The sequence below is a fragment of the Rhinolophus hipposideros genome (genome assembly GCF_964194185.1).
Source record: "Rhinolophus hipposideros genome assembly, chromosome: 3".
NCBI lineage: Eukaryota > Metazoa > Chordata > Mammalia > Chiroptera > Rhinolophidae > Rhinolophus > Rhinolophus hipposideros.
In genome coordinates this window covers 73,885,245-73,903,824 of record NC_138049.1, presented here as the reverse complement: position 1 = coordinate 73,903,824, position 18,580 = coordinate 73,885,245, and the positions used below count along the sequence as shown (strand labels likewise).

At 37.2% G+C, this 18,580-nt stretch overlaps 1 protein-coding gene across 1 annotated transcript in view; it reads left to right on the top strand.

The window, feature by feature from the left end:
- The window catches only part of CD109 (CD109 molecule), a 114,213-nt gene extending 107,112 nt beyond the window's left edge, over nucleotides 1-7,101 (top strand). The window contains exons 31-33 of the mRNA XM_081044993.1: nucleotides 1,255-1,402; nucleotides 3,055-3,157; nucleotides 5,191-7,101. Coding sequence (XP_080901119.1) covers nucleotides 1,255-1,402; nucleotides 3,055-3,157; nucleotides 5,191-5,366 — 427 coding nt within the window. The 3' untranslated portion in view covers nucleotides 5,367-7,101. The remainder of the gene's footprint in view (nucleotides 1-1,254; nucleotides 1,403-3,054; nucleotides 3,158-5,190) is intronic.
- Nucleotides 7,102-18,580: the final 11,479 nt, after the last annotated feature.

The window sequence follows — 18,580 nt, the reverse complement described above, 5'->3', positions numbered from 1 at the left end:
CTAATTTTTTAGATTTTTGTTATTTATTGCAACTTAAGGTTGTTTATCATGTGAAAGATTCAGGGTCCTCTAGAAGATGAAAATCTATTCAAAATCAAGAAGCTTGGTAAGGTGATTTGTCAATCTGGTCTGTGTCCAAAGCCTCTGAAGATCTTGTTAAGTCATAAGGAAGAGGGGTTCCACCTCAGCCGTACTGGCTTCACAGCTGCAGTGTCTGCAAAGCTGCCTTCTTTAGCTTTCTTGGTCATTCTAGTGCACACACAAGTTTGAGAACAACTCCTTTAGAACTTGGTTGAATCAAGAGACTTTACAATTGAGATTGCTGAGCCAGCTGCATGCAGTCAGCAGTACTGTATGGCTTTTCAATCAGTCATGTTTGGCAGGCATCTGTTCGCTGCTCTGAAAAGCAAGATTTTCTACCAGCCCTGCTTGCATTTGCCGGGTGAAAGGACAACAGGAACTAACTTACTGCTATGATTCTTTCACATTGCAGACAAGTGCCTTTCCATAACCACGCCGGGCTCCTTTTGCCCCAAACAAAAGGCTTTTGCCAGCTATTCATTTTAGAAAAATATTTATTTTAAAGGAGACAAAATGTTGTTGGTGCTCAGGTCCTTTGATGCTCGCATTGTATACAGCAGGGTGAGAGAACGATGCAGAGTGATAAAACTTTCCAAGGCCTGTAATTCTCTCAGGGTGGCCAAAGAAAACACAGAATGTGCTCCAAGTATGTGGGAGAACAAAGGGAAGGTCTCTCCTGATTGGTCTTCTTTTTGTAAAACCAGATGAAGAAAAGATTGCTAAAGACTTGGCCGCGGTCTACTGCTAAGTGGTCAAGTGATGCCTCTTTTTCAGTTCCTGGCTTTCAGCTGGAAAGTTTAGTGCTGTCAACTTTTGGGAAAATGAAAAATACAATCCAGTTTGGAATCACCACTAGAAAATAGAGTGGCCTGCTGTAAGGGCAGCAACGTAGGTTGTACTTGTTACAACCTGCAGGCACAGGCCTGTTACGGGGCAGGCGTTTCATACCGTCAAATGAACACATTGTTATATCATTATTCCTTATATGGTTGAAAGTTCTAAGGATTTCACACCTGGCAGGAAAGGATTACCTGTTTTACAATTTTCAGTAGAGCTTTTTATTTAAACTAAACAGTAACTATTTGGAATAACACTTGGCAGTTTGAAATAGTTTTCGAGCAGCGTTAGGTTTTTCCTAAAGGGTTTTCTTCCATCCTTTTCTGTTTGATTTAGGTTTTTGGGCCCAGCTAGAAGTGGCATGGCGCTTATGGAAGTTAACCTACTCAGTGGTTTTACGGTGCCTTCAGACGCAATTCCTCTGAGTGAGACAGTGAAGAAAGTAGAGCATGATCATGGAAAACTCAACCTATATTTAGATTCCGTAAGTAGTAAAACCTGCATGTAGGTATCTGCTGACAAGGCTACCGTTTATTGTGTTCAAAGTCTCCTTTACTTCATGTAGGTTTTCTTTATTTCAGCTTTTTGTTTCCCTAAATGACTTTAACATGGTAACCATGTATTCATTCCTATTAAAAAGACATCACTAAAAAATTAATTTAAAGAGAGTAACTATTAATGATGAACATGATGAAAGTCTTGATAACTAAGTCATTATTTAATGCCAGATGTACAATATCTAGAAACTTCCATATTATAATTTCAAAAATTCAGTCCAGATCTCAATTTGAGAACCCCTTTGCCTCAGGGAATTGCTAAACATATTTGTTTAAATGCTGCTGATGAAAGCTTTAATTGTTTTAAAATGCTTTCATGACACTTTTAATAAATCCCAAAGTGGTTTAATAATTGAAGTTAGGTGTTTAAATCATAGAAGAATATTCTCAGAGGTTTACTATATAACTTTCATACATACTTCCTGTTGCTGTATGAAAATTACTCATCCAAGAATAAGGTGCATAAGATATGTGAGAATACTGTTAAGTAAAGAATTCAAGACTCTACTTGTTATGTCTCAGAACTGCTGTTGTGTAACTTTAGTCTTTTCTTCTAGCATCTACATGAAATTCATTGGTTGAATTGAAATTGAGTTTTAGGTGTTCCTAGGATTTCATGTTACATGGGCGGAAGAATATGTATGCTTCTTATTCCAGTTTTGTCACGTTAGCAATACATCTACTTTTAAAAAGCTAGTTCCTGAATGTTCTCATTGTTTTAAGACTTCAAAAAGCACTCTGGTTACACACCTCTTAAAATAATTCAGTCTCTAGGTTGTTTTTGCTCTTCAGGAATTTTCGTATATTAAATACTGCTTGAAAGCCACAGGCCTGATTTGGAACTTGAAAAAATATTTAAAGTTTTTATTTAATTAGTGTAATTGGTTTTGGAGTTTGGCCTGCACCTGTGATATTGTTGTTAATGGTTATCTTAATTTGCATGTTCATTATGTTTTTGACGGATTTATTTGATTTTTCATTTACTGCTAGTTGATACGTAATGGAATGTTTGAAAAAATTTATCAATTTCAATTTCCTTAACTAGTATTGTTTGCCAAATTGGCATAAACTGCCCCTCTTGGAGGCAAGGAGACTGGCCTTCTGTACCCCATATCAGTCAGTTATGGTTGTGGGGTGCACCCTCATCCTGGGGTTCCTTAACTTACTGTGGGAAGTGGCTCCTGTGAGCTGAGGGTAATTCTCTGGAGAAGGGGGCTGCTATGAGCCATTGGCAGCAGCTTGGGGGAGTGTACTTTCTGAGACAGTATTGGGGTGAGGCACCTGGGGCCCAGGAGCACACATCCTTGGGCCTGCTGCTTACTTGCCCACTCAGTATCTGGCCCTTTCAGTAAAATGAAGTAAGAACAAGGCCTATCCTGTAGGGATAGTTTTATGAGTTAAATGAGATAATTTATTTAAAGTGCTTATCACAGTACTGGGCACATACTAGAAGTGTTCCCTAAAGGTTAGTTTCTGTATCTCTTTCCCAAAAAAAAAAAAAAAAAAAAAAAGGAATGTCTTTTACTTTATCGTGAACACATAGTCTGCCACCCTTTAAAAGTCTTTTGTATTTTTCAAGGTAAATGAAACCCAGTTTTGTGTCGATATTCCTGCTGTGAGAAACTTTAAAGTTTCAAATACGCAAGATGCTTCAGTGTCCATAGTGGATTACTATGAACCAAGTAAGTGTGTTCTGGAGTTCCTGTTATTTTAGGAGTTATGCCAGGCCTTCATTCATTCATCTATTCATTTATTCATTCATTGAAAGTGGCCACCTACTGGATTGGTTTTGTGTTAGCGCGTGTAGTTGTAGTTGGGGGCAGTGTAGGAGATGGGGGAGCAGCAAGTGAGCTTCCATTTAAATGAAGACAATTGATAATGTACAAAGGTCACATGATAGCATTTAGCGTATAATATTAAAAAGGGATGCTTTTGCTCATAATATTTTAGGTTTTTAACTCACAATTACAAAATTTACAAAGAAAAATTGATAGAGTCCAGTCATTTTCAGTTTTCAAGGTTTTGCTCCAGGGCTCTGAACCCACTGCATCTGGTTCCTGTTTTAAAATGGGAATTCTCTAGGAGAGAACATAACAGCATTTGCAGTGGAAAGCCTCAGCTGGGTTTAGTGTTTCTTCATTAAGAGAGTCTGTTGTTTTGTTAAAATTTATATATTATAAGAGATTTTTTATTTTTAGCGTATGTATCAGGAAAAAACATTGTTTGGAAAATAACTTGAGCTTCTTTGATTTTTACTGGTATTTCTTACTTTATAAAATGTTAAAAACTTAGGACGCAGAAGTAGAGATCTGGTTTGGAGATCACCTAAGTTAATTAGGATGAATCTGCAATCAGTCACAGAGTGACTTTTTGTGGGTGTGTGATCTCCTGGCTGATGCTTCTACTTGTAATCAGACTTATTCTGAATAAACACTCCTGGTGGCTCAGAATCATCAGAATGCATGGGAATCATGAACATTTTTATGTGTTAAGTAGTTGTAGACAATTACACTTTAAACAAAATGAACTTGTTGACATTGTTAGTAGTTTTTGATAGAGTATACATTTAAGACTAAGGTGTAGTACCAGTTTTCTCTCCTTCTACATCAACAAGCCAGTTTCTCTCCTCTTTTGTCTCCTATTGGAACTGGGGGAGAGAATTCACCCAGATTCTTGTGGGACATTTTGGGGAAATACTGATGTACTTTATTTCTGGTGGGAGGATGGGATATGCTGTGGAGACTCAAGGACAGTGCCTAGTTATCCAACTTTGTTATTTTACTTCGTTGCAAAATTCTCCAGTTAATGTTTCTTAGGTATGTGGAGAATGTCTTAAATGTTTAAGAAACATAAAAGATTTAGTCTAACTGGTGCAAAACAACTTATTTATGAGGGTCACATTTTAAAATGAAAATTTAGGAAAGATTAGATTAATCAAAACCTACCAACCCATTTTTAAAAATCCTAAAGTTAGAAAACATTAAAAAATTGGTGAAAAATCATGAAGAAATTTGAATATAGAATATTTTCAAAATGTAAGAAAGTCATTTATGTTTTCGAGTAAGTTTATTACAGTGTTTAAGTGCTTCATATAGATTTTTCATGTTAGCTTCTACTATAAAATTTACTAAAGTTGAATAGTTTTTAGAGACTGTGTGCTCAGTGTTTTTAAGCATTGACACCATGCATTGCATAGACAGGGGTTTTCTTCATATTTTTGTATTTTTAAATAAAGCCCATGGCAAGTATCTCTTTTCTTTTTTTAAAATTCATTTGGTTTCCAATTACAGCTGGCATACAATATAAATATCTTTTCAGTAGTTCTAGTGATCAGAACTTTATATGAATGCATAGAAAATGTAATCCTAAAATAAACTCTCAAGGAGGTGAAACAGTCCTTAGTTTAAAATCTTTCCTGTTCCATAAGAGATTCACGTGGTGCTTGCCGTTGCACATGCAGCTGCACTCTATTTTCTCTCTTTTAATGCTGGCCAACTGCTAGTGGTAGATAGATTGGACTAAAAGCATTGTTTCTCTCTTGGATTTGGTTAGCAGTTTGGGCCCCTCTGGAGCATTTCAGTTGTTTCTTGTAAAGAAAAATAAAATTATATGAAGAATGGAAAACTCAGGAAAGTGTATTGAAATGCTTTTAAGTTTTGGCGAGGTAAATGTTTCTAAACAAGGGAGACGTGTAAACTGATGCCTCTTTGAACAGGGAGACAAGCGGTGAGAAGTTACAACTCCAAAGCGAAGCTGTCCTCTTGTGACCTCTGTGGAGACGTCCACGGCTGCGGTCATTGCAAGAATGGAGCTTCGGCCTTCCTTCCTCACTCTTCAGTAATTTTCGTTTTCTGTTTCATGCTTCTGTTCTCTTTGCAACATCGGCTGTGATTTACTTTTTGAGGACTCCATGTGACACATTTCCAGCAGTCACAAGTGATTATCTTGTTTTCATAATCCACTATTGCTTTTGACTATTTTGAAAAACAAATTTTTTTCCTTTTTTTGGAGTTTTTGGGGGGATGGTATACAACAGGTCCTAGTACGTATACCTGTATAGATTTCTTCACTCGACTTCTGTGTGGAACAAAATTCAGAATTATTGCAGTTGTATGTCTTTATTTTTCCCCCCTTAAAATATTTTAGGATTTTTGTGGGACATCTTTTCTCCAGAATAAATGTGTTATTTCAGATCTGTTATTCTTTTCATTTTCTAGAAGAAATGAGCCTAAGTTCTTAAGCATTGTTAAACATCAGTGTTTCCTTTGGTATTGATAACCTAAAAATAAAAGGCCCAAGTGAGAGGCAATAGCGTTTATTTGGGATCAAAAAGAATAGCTATTAAAAACAAGGGGTATTTATGAGAAAGGGAAGGGGAACAATGACATCAATAGAAGGAAGACATTTCTATTCATGCAGATAAGCTAACATAGTGATGTTAATTCTAAAAATTTTCATTTCTGTAGCCATCAGTCTGGTAGTCATAATATCTGCCTTCTTGTTATCCTTTCAGTCAATTCTTTCCGACACAGTGTTGCTTTAGGCCCAGTCCAAAGGTTATTTTGCCCTGACAACATTCCCAAGGTTTGAAGCATAAGATGTGCAAGGTAGTTCCTCTGGGATGGCAGCTCTGACTCCATCGTTCATATTATATTTTAGTATTAAAGACGTATTTCCTGGGAGCTGGGAGTAAACAACCAGAGCGAGGAGCTTGTTCTCTTCCCTTCCTACATCCACCTTAACTCTACTCCACCCCACCCCATCCTTAGTGGTCTCAGTATATCCTTCCTAATTGGTTATTACATCCTTCTTTTTAGAATGTAGGTGGTGAGTTTTTTTTTTTTTTTTTTTTTTAAGCAAAATGCTGTTTTTCCACTACAAATGTAATCACATACCCCAACCTTTACTCTTCCTTTACTCTGTTTATCTTCTGGAGATAAGATTGAGAGAGAGACGTGCTTTGCTGGCTGGATCAGAGGTTGAGGAGTGCATAGAAAACTGCCCGAAGGGGTCCTGGGTGCGCAGCTCTCCCTTTTACTTTTCCAGACCCACACACTGGCTCTGTTTTTCGGGGGGCGGGGGGGTTGGAGAGCATTGCAATATGTGCCTTACGTGATTTAGATGAGAAGATCCTAGGCCGGGAGGCACAGTTTTGTTAGTAACCAGGGACAATAAGCCAGGGGGACAGCAAAATCTTATAGAAGACATAGCAGACTGACCTCTCCGTGGTCTGGAAAAGAAGTTGAGGTCTGATGGGGACAGAAAGCCTTGAATGACTGCTGACCTGAAGTATTGTAGACTGTTGTCCGGGATCCTGGAGAGGCTCTTCTAGGCTCAGGTGTCTGAGTGTCAGACTGCCAGCTGTCTGGTGACATCTCATGCTTGCTGTGAGTCTTTAAGAAGTTGCCTGAATTTTGAGCACCTGGATCATTGGTTACCTTGTATTCTGGAGAATAATATCATTTATCTGAGTAAAAATTTTAAAGAAAAATTTCTTTCTCTTTCCTCCTTTTCCTTTTTCCCTCTTTCTTTCTTCCCTTCTCTTTGTCCGTACTACTTTCCCTTCTAAATATATTGAAATGTATTAGATATATCAAAAAAGAATTAAAGATATTTTACCAAATCTAAGAAATGGTTTAATTTTGCTCTTTAACTTCATGGTATATCTCTCAAATGGACATGGGAAAAATAATTGCCATGGGCTCCAAAGAGTCTGCATTGCAATATTTTCAACAGTTTAAAAATAAATCTATTAAAAATGAACTATGCAAATATATCTTTTAAAGGGAATTTTAAAAAGAATTTTATTTTTAGTGAATTTTAAGAAATTGTAGTGGAGTGGATATTCATGTATTGTGTATGGATATTTTGGATATCAAGGCAGAAATTGCCAGCATTCAGCATTCCTCTATGTGAAAAAAAGATCCTCACGGAGTACTCTCTGGAGAGAGAGCAGCTAAATATCGAACAAATACTTTTCTTGTATTTTTTTTCAAGTGAGGAAAAGTTTTTAATTCTTTTATACCTTTGAGGCACTCTGATATAAAATAGGTACTTGATATATTTGGACCTTCTCATATGGTGTTTTTGGCTTTTATATACCCCAGGACTTCTTCTAAGATGAAAGTATCTTATAATAAATCTTGTGGGGCGTGGGGCGGTGGGGTGCTGGCAAAGATACTACCCTCCTCTGCCCTGCCCAGGGAACCTTCTGCTGAGCATCAATACCTTATATTCTTCAGTAAATAATTGATACTGAACTTCTAGAGTACTACTTAGGACACAGTGGAATGGACAGACTATTGGAAGATAGCTTATATCATTTTTATAGTTCTTCATTTAAAAACTGGAATTTGAATACTTTATTGTGAAGTAGTACTTCAGATTAAAAAGACATTTTATAAGTCATCTCTTTTTATTATAAATTTATATAAAAGGAAGAAGAAGAGGAGGAGGAGGAGAAAAACAGGTCAACGAGCTCTGCCTCGTGGTGCATGGGGCTGTAACAAGTGAGGCCTTGTCCTCTTCTCCTTCATATTTCTCTCTTCATATTTCTCCTTCCATTTCTCTTAGAGAACTTGCTCTGCTACAAGTAATGGGTTTGGATGAAAAGTGATTAAAAAGCCACAGACATAAGGAGGAAAGGAGGACATGTAGTAGTAATAATAGCATAGACTTTTCCTCACGTGTTAGGAGTAATAATATTAAAACTCACTTTACCTTTAAGTTTGTTTATGCTGAAACTCTTCCATTTAGAATGCCATCAATTTTATTTAGTGATAGGAAGTAATTTAAAGCCACCCCCCCCCCTTTTCCATTGACTGGGAACTTCATTAAGACACTAGCATACGTCATTTCCAGTTTGGACTGGTTCTAGAGACGGAACATTGGGAATCACTAGTAGCCAAACAATTCAAGGACAAAACAACACTGTTATATTTGGTTTCACCATCTTACCACCTTCAGTTATAATTCTAAAAAAGAAATTAAAGCTCATTAAAATATTCCAAGTCAATAAAATATTTCCTTCTAGTATATTCTATTATACTTTATGTTTTTCCAAATGTTCTAATAATAATATCTTTGGTTTAGTATTTTAGTTATATTATAATCTGAGGACATTGTGCTGGTATAAAATTCAGATTTATCTTTGATAGCTTCAATAAAATATTGCTTTATTCTGGTCCTTCTACCCTTTATGTTTTAGATTTTTAGTAGGATGCGGTTGATGTGGTAGAGTCCATTTCTTTTGTACACAGGAAGCTTTATAAAATTTTACTCATAAATCGCCTATTTTGAGATGCTGTTTACATCTATTACCTCACTGTTTGTTACTTACATATGCAATACCATATCCTACAGGTGGAAATGTTTAGTACTGTAGATAGCATAATTCTCCCTGCTTCCATTCTTTTGAGCCTGGGTTTAGTTATTTTTTAAAAAGTTATATTTAGTCCTAATTTCTGTTTATGTTTAATATAGTTATAAATATTCTGGCAATACAGTACCAGTTATCTTTATTTTGATATTTCATTCAATACTTTATTGCAAGTATTTCATTCAACATTTCTGGCTGTCCTATGACATTTTTAAAAAATTGGAGCTGATTTTTCATTGTCATTTTTTTTCCATTGTCATTTTTAAAAGAAGCCATTTTATTAACCTGTTGGCATATAATCTGGGGTTATTTATAATAACCTTTTTTATAATTTGCTTTATTGAAGTTTAATAGTGATTTCTGTAAAAATATGTTGTAAATACCTCCTTGACAAGGTTTTTAAACATAAGGACAGTGCATATTTTTAGTTTACCAAGTGGTTACCATGAGCAGGTACCATTATACATTCTTGCACATTGTAAATCTGATACACTTAGTAGGTGGACTCACTCTTGGATCAGCCTCAGAACCTTTTATACTCTCAATAGAGGCTTATATTAAACAGAAGAGTATACTCATTTTTCTTTGTTTTTAAATTCCAGTAAAGCATAGCACTTAAAATGTTTCTATCATCTATTCAAATGATATTCATGTTAATAGTAAATATCTTAAGTTATATTGGGAGTAATTTGAGGTACAATTATTTTTATCATTACTTTGAAGAGAGGACTGTTATCCTATTTTGGGAAACTATGCAGTAAATACACATTTTTAATTAAGTATATAATGGTGGGAGTAGGCGTGTGTCAAAATTATTTCTAGCCATGAGTTGTGTTTTCATGTGCCTCATCAAAAGACAGTGCCACATTGTGTCTTTCCATAAAATGTTGTCATTTTCATTTCAATTATTATAACACAGGAAAATAGATGTTCCTAGATGATTTGTGAGTTTCTCATTTGTTTAAGAGCATAATATTTAAGAATAAATTCCATCTTGTCATGAAGCCACGGTTTACCACTCTTCTCCCAGTGTATTTAACCAATGGTAGAGGGTAGTTCCATGTTCCATTTGTATATCTCTAAGATTTATCTTTGATAGCATCAATAAAATATGGCTCTATTCTGGTCCTTCAACACTTTATGTTTTAGATTTTTAATAGGATGCAGTTGATTCGGTGGAGTTCATTTCTTTTGTACACAGGAAGCTTCATAAAATTTTATTCATAAATCCCCTATTTTGAGAAGCTGTTTCCATATGAGAGGGATACTGTTGAAATGAAACATTATTTTCCCAGAAACTAAAGCTTTATATATTGATCAAGGTAATTCTGAAAGTATAAATTTTAAATGTTAGAATGTTATATTATTGTTAATTGTACTGTATTATGTGTTCAATAGGAATCATGGATTATCAATAAAAATTAAAATTCACGTCTATTTTTTATCAGTGTTCATTTATTTTAGCTTAAATCACATCTATGACACATCTCCATTACTTAAACCTATTTATTTAGAATTTTTACAAGTTTATTTCAGCCAAACTGACGGCATATGCCAGGGAGGAAGATATCAAATGCTCCTACCTAAACCTATGTAATTGTGAGAAATGGGATGTCTGAGGGTAGGTTAGAGTAGGCATTATTGTGTGACAAGAATTTGACATAAATGAGGTACAAGAAACTTAATCACAAATGCTTTCACTTCCTTCCTCATTCTTTGCTTTTGGTTTTGGAGTGGGGTCTGTGGAGAGATAAGTGATATATAATTAAAAAATGTGAGGTGAAGAGTCACTCATTTAACTTGTGGAAATTACATAGAAATAAAGAATGCACAGTTTGTGTACACAGGAAAATGGAGGCATGGATTATTGCATCTAAAGTGTAATAACACTTCAGGTACGTTATCTTGATTTCTGTGAATTTTCTGGTTAATGTAAATGCTGAAGATAGCATACTGGTTCTTAATTGGAGATGATTTTGACCCCAGCTGACATTTGGCAATGTCTAGATATAATTTTCGTTATCACAACTGGAAGTGGATTCTACTGGCATCTAGGGGGTTTAGGCCAAGGGTGCTGCCAAACACCCTACAACGCACAGCCCCACAACAAAGACTTATCTGACCTAAGATATCAATAGTGCTAAGGTTGAGAAACTTCCTAGCTAAGGGATGCTGGGCTCTTCTAGATCCCCTACGAAGTGTGACCAAACAATGTGGTGAATGTTTAAATAAAAAAAATTATTACAGTAAAAGACACATTGCCATTAATTCCCCTCAAAATGCTACCCCCACCCCCGCTTTGAACACACCTATCCCATATTCTTGCCACTTTCTGAAGCAGTTCTGGAAGTCCTCCTTTAATGAGTGTCTTTAGTTGCACTGTTGTGGGTGCCTCGATGTCCTGAATCATTTTGACCTTCGGGAAGAACCAGAAGTCACATGGTGCCAGACGTGGTGAATAAGGTAGATGATGACACACTGTAATGTTTTTGTTTCACAGAAATTGCTGTACCAGAAGCGATGTGTGACACTGAGTATTGTCATGATGGAGGATGATTTAGGGCACGCTTTAAAACACACCTTCTTTCAACCATAACTCACACCCAACTGACTGCACTGAACAAGTTGAAACTTGTCACACACTCTTATTAAGGTTCCATGTACTGCTTACCGTATTGAAGATCCCTGCCTTTTTGTTGGATGGCACTTGGCAGCAGCATTCACCATATTTTGTGATCACAAAGGAAAGGCTGTGTGTCACACATCGCTTTTGGTACAGCAATTTCTGTCAAATAAAAACATTATGGTGTGTCCTTATCTGCCTTATTTATTGGATCTGGCACCATGCGACTTCTGGCTCTTCTCCAAAGTCAAAACGACCATGAAAGGTAAATGTTTTGAAACGATTCAGGACATCGAGGTAGCCACAACAGCGCAACTAAAGACACTCAGGAAAGAGGACTTCCAGAACTGCTTCAGAAAGTGGCAAGAATGATGGGATAAGTGTGTTGGAAGTGAGGGGGAGTATTTTAAGGGGGATTAATGGCAACATGTCTTTTACTGTAATAAATTTTTAAAATTTAAACATTCACCGTATTTTTTAATCACATCTCATTTTGTCAATTAATGCCATTTTTACACAACAAGCATCATTAGAATCACTGGACAGGTATTAACAACTAAGTCTATACCTCAACTCCAGGAATCTTAGGTTGGAGACTGGGACAAGACGTAATGACGTATTGAAAATGTCTATAATGGTAGTTTCCAAACTTGGTTGCTCATCAGCCTCCCCTAAAGAACTTGGTTTAACAAAAGAACTTTGGTTTTACTTCTAGAAATCCTAATTCAGCAAGTGTAGCAACTCTAAAGCTGAGTTGTTAAGCTTCCAGGTGCTTCTGGTGAGCACATCAGTCTGGGAACCACTGGAATATGTAATGGCTTTCACGCCATTGTGGATCTTCTCTCCTTGAGTGTGGGTGTGACCTATGACTTGCTTCTTAGCCAGTAGAATAAAGCAAAGGTGACAGGATGTACATAAGATCAGTTCCCTTGTGCTGCCTAGACCTTCCTGGGTCCTGCGCTGCCGGGGATGAGGGAGGAAGTTGGCCAGAAATGAGTTTCAGTGGGCAGCCCCACTGGCTTCTCATACCAGGCCATATCCTCCAACTTGGTCTTTATGAGGAAGAGAGTGAATATTTTGGTTCCTTCATCTGTTGATGTTTGTATACCAGATGAGGTTGAAAGGTGCTATTTATTGCCTTCCCTCAGAGACCCCGGCACCTCTACCAAAAGTGTGACCTTGGGCATGTTTTGCAATACCTGGTATATGTTAGGTGCTTAATAAATTATGGTTGTGACTATTTATCTGTGTATGTCAGTGGATATAGTTTGGGCTCTAGCTGTATATGCATAACTGTTGGTAGGAGGGAAGGGAACTCTCCCATTCTCTTGCTGAGTTGTTCCTCTGGGTGGGTTCCTGTGATACCTGTAACCTGCTCTGGTGTTATATCTAATGCTCACAATGGACCAGAGGTTGTGCTTGGCTTGGCAGTTGATAGATTCTCTTCTCCCTGCTACTGTTTGGGTCATCATGTCTGATTAAATGATTTAAAAACTTTTTTTGGGGAGGGGGAAGGGGAACAGGACTTTATCGGGGAACAGTGTGTACTTCTAGGACTTTTTTCCAAGTCAAGTTGTTGTCCTTTCAGTCTTAGTTGTGGAGGGCGCAGCTCAGCTCCAGGTCCAGTTGCCGTTTTTTCTAGTTACAGGGGGCGGAGCCCTCCATCCCTTGCGGCAGTCGAGGAATTGAACTGGCAACCTTGTGGTTGAGAGCCCACTGGCCCATGTGGGAAATGAACTGGCAGCCTTCGGAGTTAGGAGCATGGAGCTCTAACCGCCTGAGCCACCAGGCCGGCCTCTGCTTAAATGATTTACAAATAGCATCTCCAAGAAGCTTCAAGTAACAATTTATTCAAGGTCACCAGCGATAAACCCAGATTATAGAGATTCAGATGTGGGGATAGTGTGCCCCTTAGTCTAGTTACGCTGTCCCATTAGGCTGTATAGGAACACGAAGCATCATCTTTTGTAGTGTCCCCACAAGGATCTCTCCTATGCTAGCAGAGAAACTTGTAGGTGGAGTCCTGTGGCTTGCTTTAGGTCACCTCCCTCTTCTTCCCCTGTCTTTAATCTCTGTTCTCCATTCTAAAGTTTCCACCATCTCCATTTTTCCTATCGATTATTTCCTTTCAGAAATCAGCAAGTACTAAGTCTCCCTTTTTGCCTTCAGTTTTTTCTTGGTTTTACATGAGCTGTGACTCAAAGCTTTTAGTTCTCTCTTCTGCCTGTTCTGCTGGTAGGCCACCTCCCTGGGGTGGAGGAGTGATAAGAGAACTTTGCATAATTCTCTACTCTGATTGGTAGTTGGCCTTTATTGTCTCTCTCTCTCTCTTCTTTTCTCTCTCTCTCTCTCTCTCTCTCTCTCTCTCTCTCTCTCTCTCTCTCTCCCTTGTTTATTGGGGTGATAATTGTTAGTAAGCCTTTATTCTCTTTTATGTTATAATAATTTATAAGATCAGACAACTGCATGAGTTGAGGATGAGGGAGACATTAAATGGTAAAATACATAAAAAAGACTTGATGGTTAAACAAAGTATGAGTCAGTGAAAAGAGAGCAAATACGCCCAGTTTTTGAACAAGGGAGGATTAGTTCTAGTATAGCCTGCATGTTTCATGGTGTTATGCCTGGTCACTAACGTCACAATTTAAGAAGGTAGACCTACTAGAGAGCCTATGAGGCAGAGCAGCCGTAATAATGTTAAGATGAAAAATAAAAGGATGTGGGAATGCTCAGCTGGTGAAAGCAACAATGTGGACTGGAATTTTTCTTCAAATATCGGAAAGACTGTCACCTGCAAGCTCACAATGCAGACTGATTACCTGGCAGAAGCTGCTGATCATTAGGGGCTAACACTTTTTAAGTTGGTATCTTATCCATCACTTTTTTTTTCATTGATTGGTAGGGGTTAAAAGATTTTCTAGTTTAGCTCCTAGTACAGATTGAATTGTGTTCCCCCAAAAGATACGTTGAAGTCCTCACAAACCTCAGTACTTCAGAATGTGGCTATTTGGAAATAGGACTGCTGCAGATGTAACTAGTTAAGATGAAGTCATACTAGAGTAGGGTGAGCTACCAACCCAGTGAAACTGGTGTCCTTATGAGATTATAAGAAGATGGTCATGTGAAGACAGAGATCCAAGGGAGAATGTTGTGTGACAACAAAAGCAGAGACTGAACTTAGGCAGCTACAAGCCAAGGACTGCCAAAGATCACCAGCAAACTCCTAGAAGCTAGAAAGAGGCAAGGAAGGATTCTTCTATAGGTTTCAGAGGTAAGCATGGCCTTGTTGACACCTTGATTTCAGACTTGTAGACTTAAAAATTGTGAGACAGTCTCTGTTGTTTTAAACCACCCAGTTTGTGGTATTTTGTTATGGCAGTCTTAAGAAACTAATAAAGCCCCCCAATTTTACTAAGATCCAGGGAGGTGACGTGCATTCCACAAGTTTTACAACTTTTTTCCCCCCTCTACAACTTGAGCAAAATTGGGACTTCTGCCTCATGGGTAGCAGTCACTCAGTAGACATTGTGGAATGAATAAACCCACGGCCTTACCTGGAGTTTGAATACTAGCATGTTGATAGCTTTCCCAGTTCTTGCTTCCTGTCCTGCGAGCCCAGTAGTAATGGCTAAGTCCCCAACATTTACCCTCAGCTGTCAGCATTCCTGCCTCCATGTCTTCACTCACAGGTGGAAGGATCGGATTGCCATCCATTCTAGGCTAACTTTTATTTTTTTAAAATAAACCTTGTTATAACGGTGATGGAAAACAGAGCTCCCCTTAAACACCAGCTGTAACCATTTGATAATGACTGCCTTGAGGGACTCTGCCAGCGATTCTGAGGCAATGGGAACAAAAGGACCCATTGGGAACGAAGCTGGAATGAGCTGTGAATGTCTGCATGGGTGAGAAAAGGCTGGGTGGTGGCACTTAACCTGGGAATTTGAGATTCCTGCTTTAGAGTCTGCAAGACACAATTTAGTATTTTATTATATTCCCTTGCACTGTGAACTAATTGCTTTCATTGTCGTTGGTCTTGATTCACTTACCACATTGTCAGCCTAATTAACAGAATTTTCTACCGTTCACCATAGACTCTCTGTATCTATCTATCTATCTATCATCTATCTATCTCTCTCTCTATCTATCTATCATCTATCTATTTAACTATATCTCCATATTTATGATAAATGCTATCTGACTGAAATATCCAGAGTATTCTATAGAATCTGAACTTTATATTTATAAATAATAACATAATAATAATAAAGTTATGCACTAAAGGTTATGACATTCCAAACAAATGAAAAACAGAAATTTTCTCTTTTGTTTTCTTAAAGGTTTGATTTTCCAGTTTTAGTGTTTTGTTTTGTTTTTGTTGTTTTTATTTTCCTCTGTAAGTTACTATGCATTTTGTTTTCTTAGTAACAGGTTAACAGAAATTAAAAGAACAGAAGAAGTTATTAGGCAGGTAAGGTAATTTGGTAAATTGTCAAGTAAAAGCTTGCGGTTTGAAAGTTTTAATTTTCTTTTTCATTTTTAAAAAATTTATTGGGGTGACAATGGTTAGTAAAATTACATAGGTTTCAAGTATATAATCCTGTAATACATCATCTATAGATCACATTGTGTGCTCACCACCCAGGGTCAGTTCTCCTTCTATCACCATATATTTTACCACCTTTACCCTCTTCTATCCCCTCTCCTCCACTTATCCTCTGGTAACCACTCAACTATTGTCTGTGTCTATGAGTTTTGTTTCTTTGTTCTTTCTTCCTTTGTTGCTTTCAGTTTTCTATCCCACATATCAGTGAAGTCATATGGTTCTCGACTTTTTCTGTCTGATTTATTTTGCTTAGCATAATAATCTCAAGATCCATCTGTGTGGTCGCAAATGGCACTATTTCATCTTTTCTTATGGCAGAGTGATATTTCATTGTGTATATGTACCACATATTCTTTATTCAATCATTATTGAAGGATATTTTCGAGGAATCAACCAAAGTGTCCTTCATTTTCATTTTAAAGAAGCACACTGGAAAGGATATTTTCTCTGTTTGGGGGAAATTCAAACTAGATTTGTGTCATTAGACTGGATTTTTCTCATTAGCTTCTGAGAGTCCTATGCTCACTTCTAATATTGCCTCCTTTCCTTAATCTTTTCTCTTCTCCACTTATCAGAAGCACGGAGAAGCAGGTTCCTGAAGAGTAGGGGTTATGCTTTAGTCCTTGATTTTCACTATCTGTACAGAGTTTGGCATATAGTAGATACTAGGTATGGTATAGTCCAAAAAAATTTAATTTTTTTTGGAATGAAGGAAATACTTTTTTTTAGGCCCATTGCCTGGTTCCCTCCAGAACCTCAGTAAATTATTTTAGATACTAAATGTATGTTCTGGTCACCAATTTCAACAAGTGTGTGGGGTTCCCTCTCACTAAGCAATTCTCAGACACCAGCTGGTTGTCCTACAATTCAACTCAATTCTGACACTATCTACCTGGAGATAGCATCAGATACCACAGATTAAGGGTTCAGTACTACAAGACTGCCCTCTCCTCTCCCAACCCCTTCAGATGCCAGTCGCAAGCCCAGACAGTTACCTGTTTCTTCTGGCTGACTGGCTATAAATTAGAGGTTCCCACAACCCCTCCTTGGCTTAGATCAACTTGCTAGAGTGGCTTACACAACTAAGGAAACCTGTTTACTCACTAGATTACTGGTTTATTATAAAAGGATATAACTCAGGAACAGCTAGATGGATTCGTAGGGCAAGATATGGGGAAAGTACGAGGAGCTTCCATGTCCTCTCTCCAGGTAAGCAACTTTCCCTGCATCTCTGTGTGTTCACTAATCCAGAAGCTTTTGGAACCCTTGCTTTTTTTGTTTTTTTTATGGAGGCTTCATTATGTAAGCATGATTGATTAAATCATTGACCACTGGTGATTGAACTCAATCTCCAGTCCCTCTTCCCCTTTTCTATGTACAAGAACTAGAGACTGGAAATCTCTTTTGCTTCAGACATTTTATTTTAGATAAAAGATTGCAGGGAAAAAATAAAATTGGTTTGAAGGGGATTGTGTTGCTTTGCTTTGCTTAGGCATAGGTACTGTAAAGCCTATAGCTGGAATGGTGATTGAAGTGATTTTGTGGCTCTGGGAAGAAAAACATTTTCTTTAGAGGAAAGAATGGCATCAGAGAGAAACAATTTGGGAGTGGGGCTAAAAGTTCCAATCCTCTAATTATGTAGTTGGCACCACTGTCAATCAGCCCCAGTGCTTAGGTACTTTCCAAAAGTCACTTCATTAACATAACAAAAGACTCCTTTATTGTTCTCATCACTTAGGAAATTCCTAGGGTTTTGGGAGCAGTGAGCCAGAAACCAGGGATGAAGACCAAATATATATGAGAAATATATTTTGGTCATCTGAATGGCCAAATATACTTTTTTCTTATAAATGACAGTATTGCAAATATTAATTACAAGGAACAATATCACACTCATGTTTTTTCTCTCTCAGCACTTAACACTACTTTTAACACTATAGATATTAAAAAATGTTTAACTGAATAATATAATTTGTAGTACCAGTAATTAGGACTTCTTCACATGAATAAATAAAAAAATACAGGACTAGAGATAGAGGAAAAAAGGCAGGAAAAAGGTAGAAAGAAAGAAATGCAGGAGATACAGAAATATGGAATAGTACTAATCATAACTGTTATGTGGTTTATTCAATTTCAGTTGGAGAATTTTAGCTGATTCTCAAACACTATAGATATTTAAGTCATGTGTTTTAAGTGCTAAATATACAGTTAACCTTAATTTGTAAGGTTATGAGTAAATGCAGCTTTGTGTGTTATTGCATTATCTAATGTCTTGCTGCCCTTGTCGAAATCTGCGGAAGTAAAAAGGTTTCCATTCTTAGTTTTAACTAATTTTAGTAATAAATCTCGTAGGTATGAGTTACTGAATATGCTTTTGGAGTATTGAATTAATTATTAAATAAGTGATATTGTGAAAGAATAGTAATATGACTCATTAGTAGGAGAATTTTTTTTAAATCTTGAGGCTTTGATATATGAAAAAACTGTGGCGCTGTCAG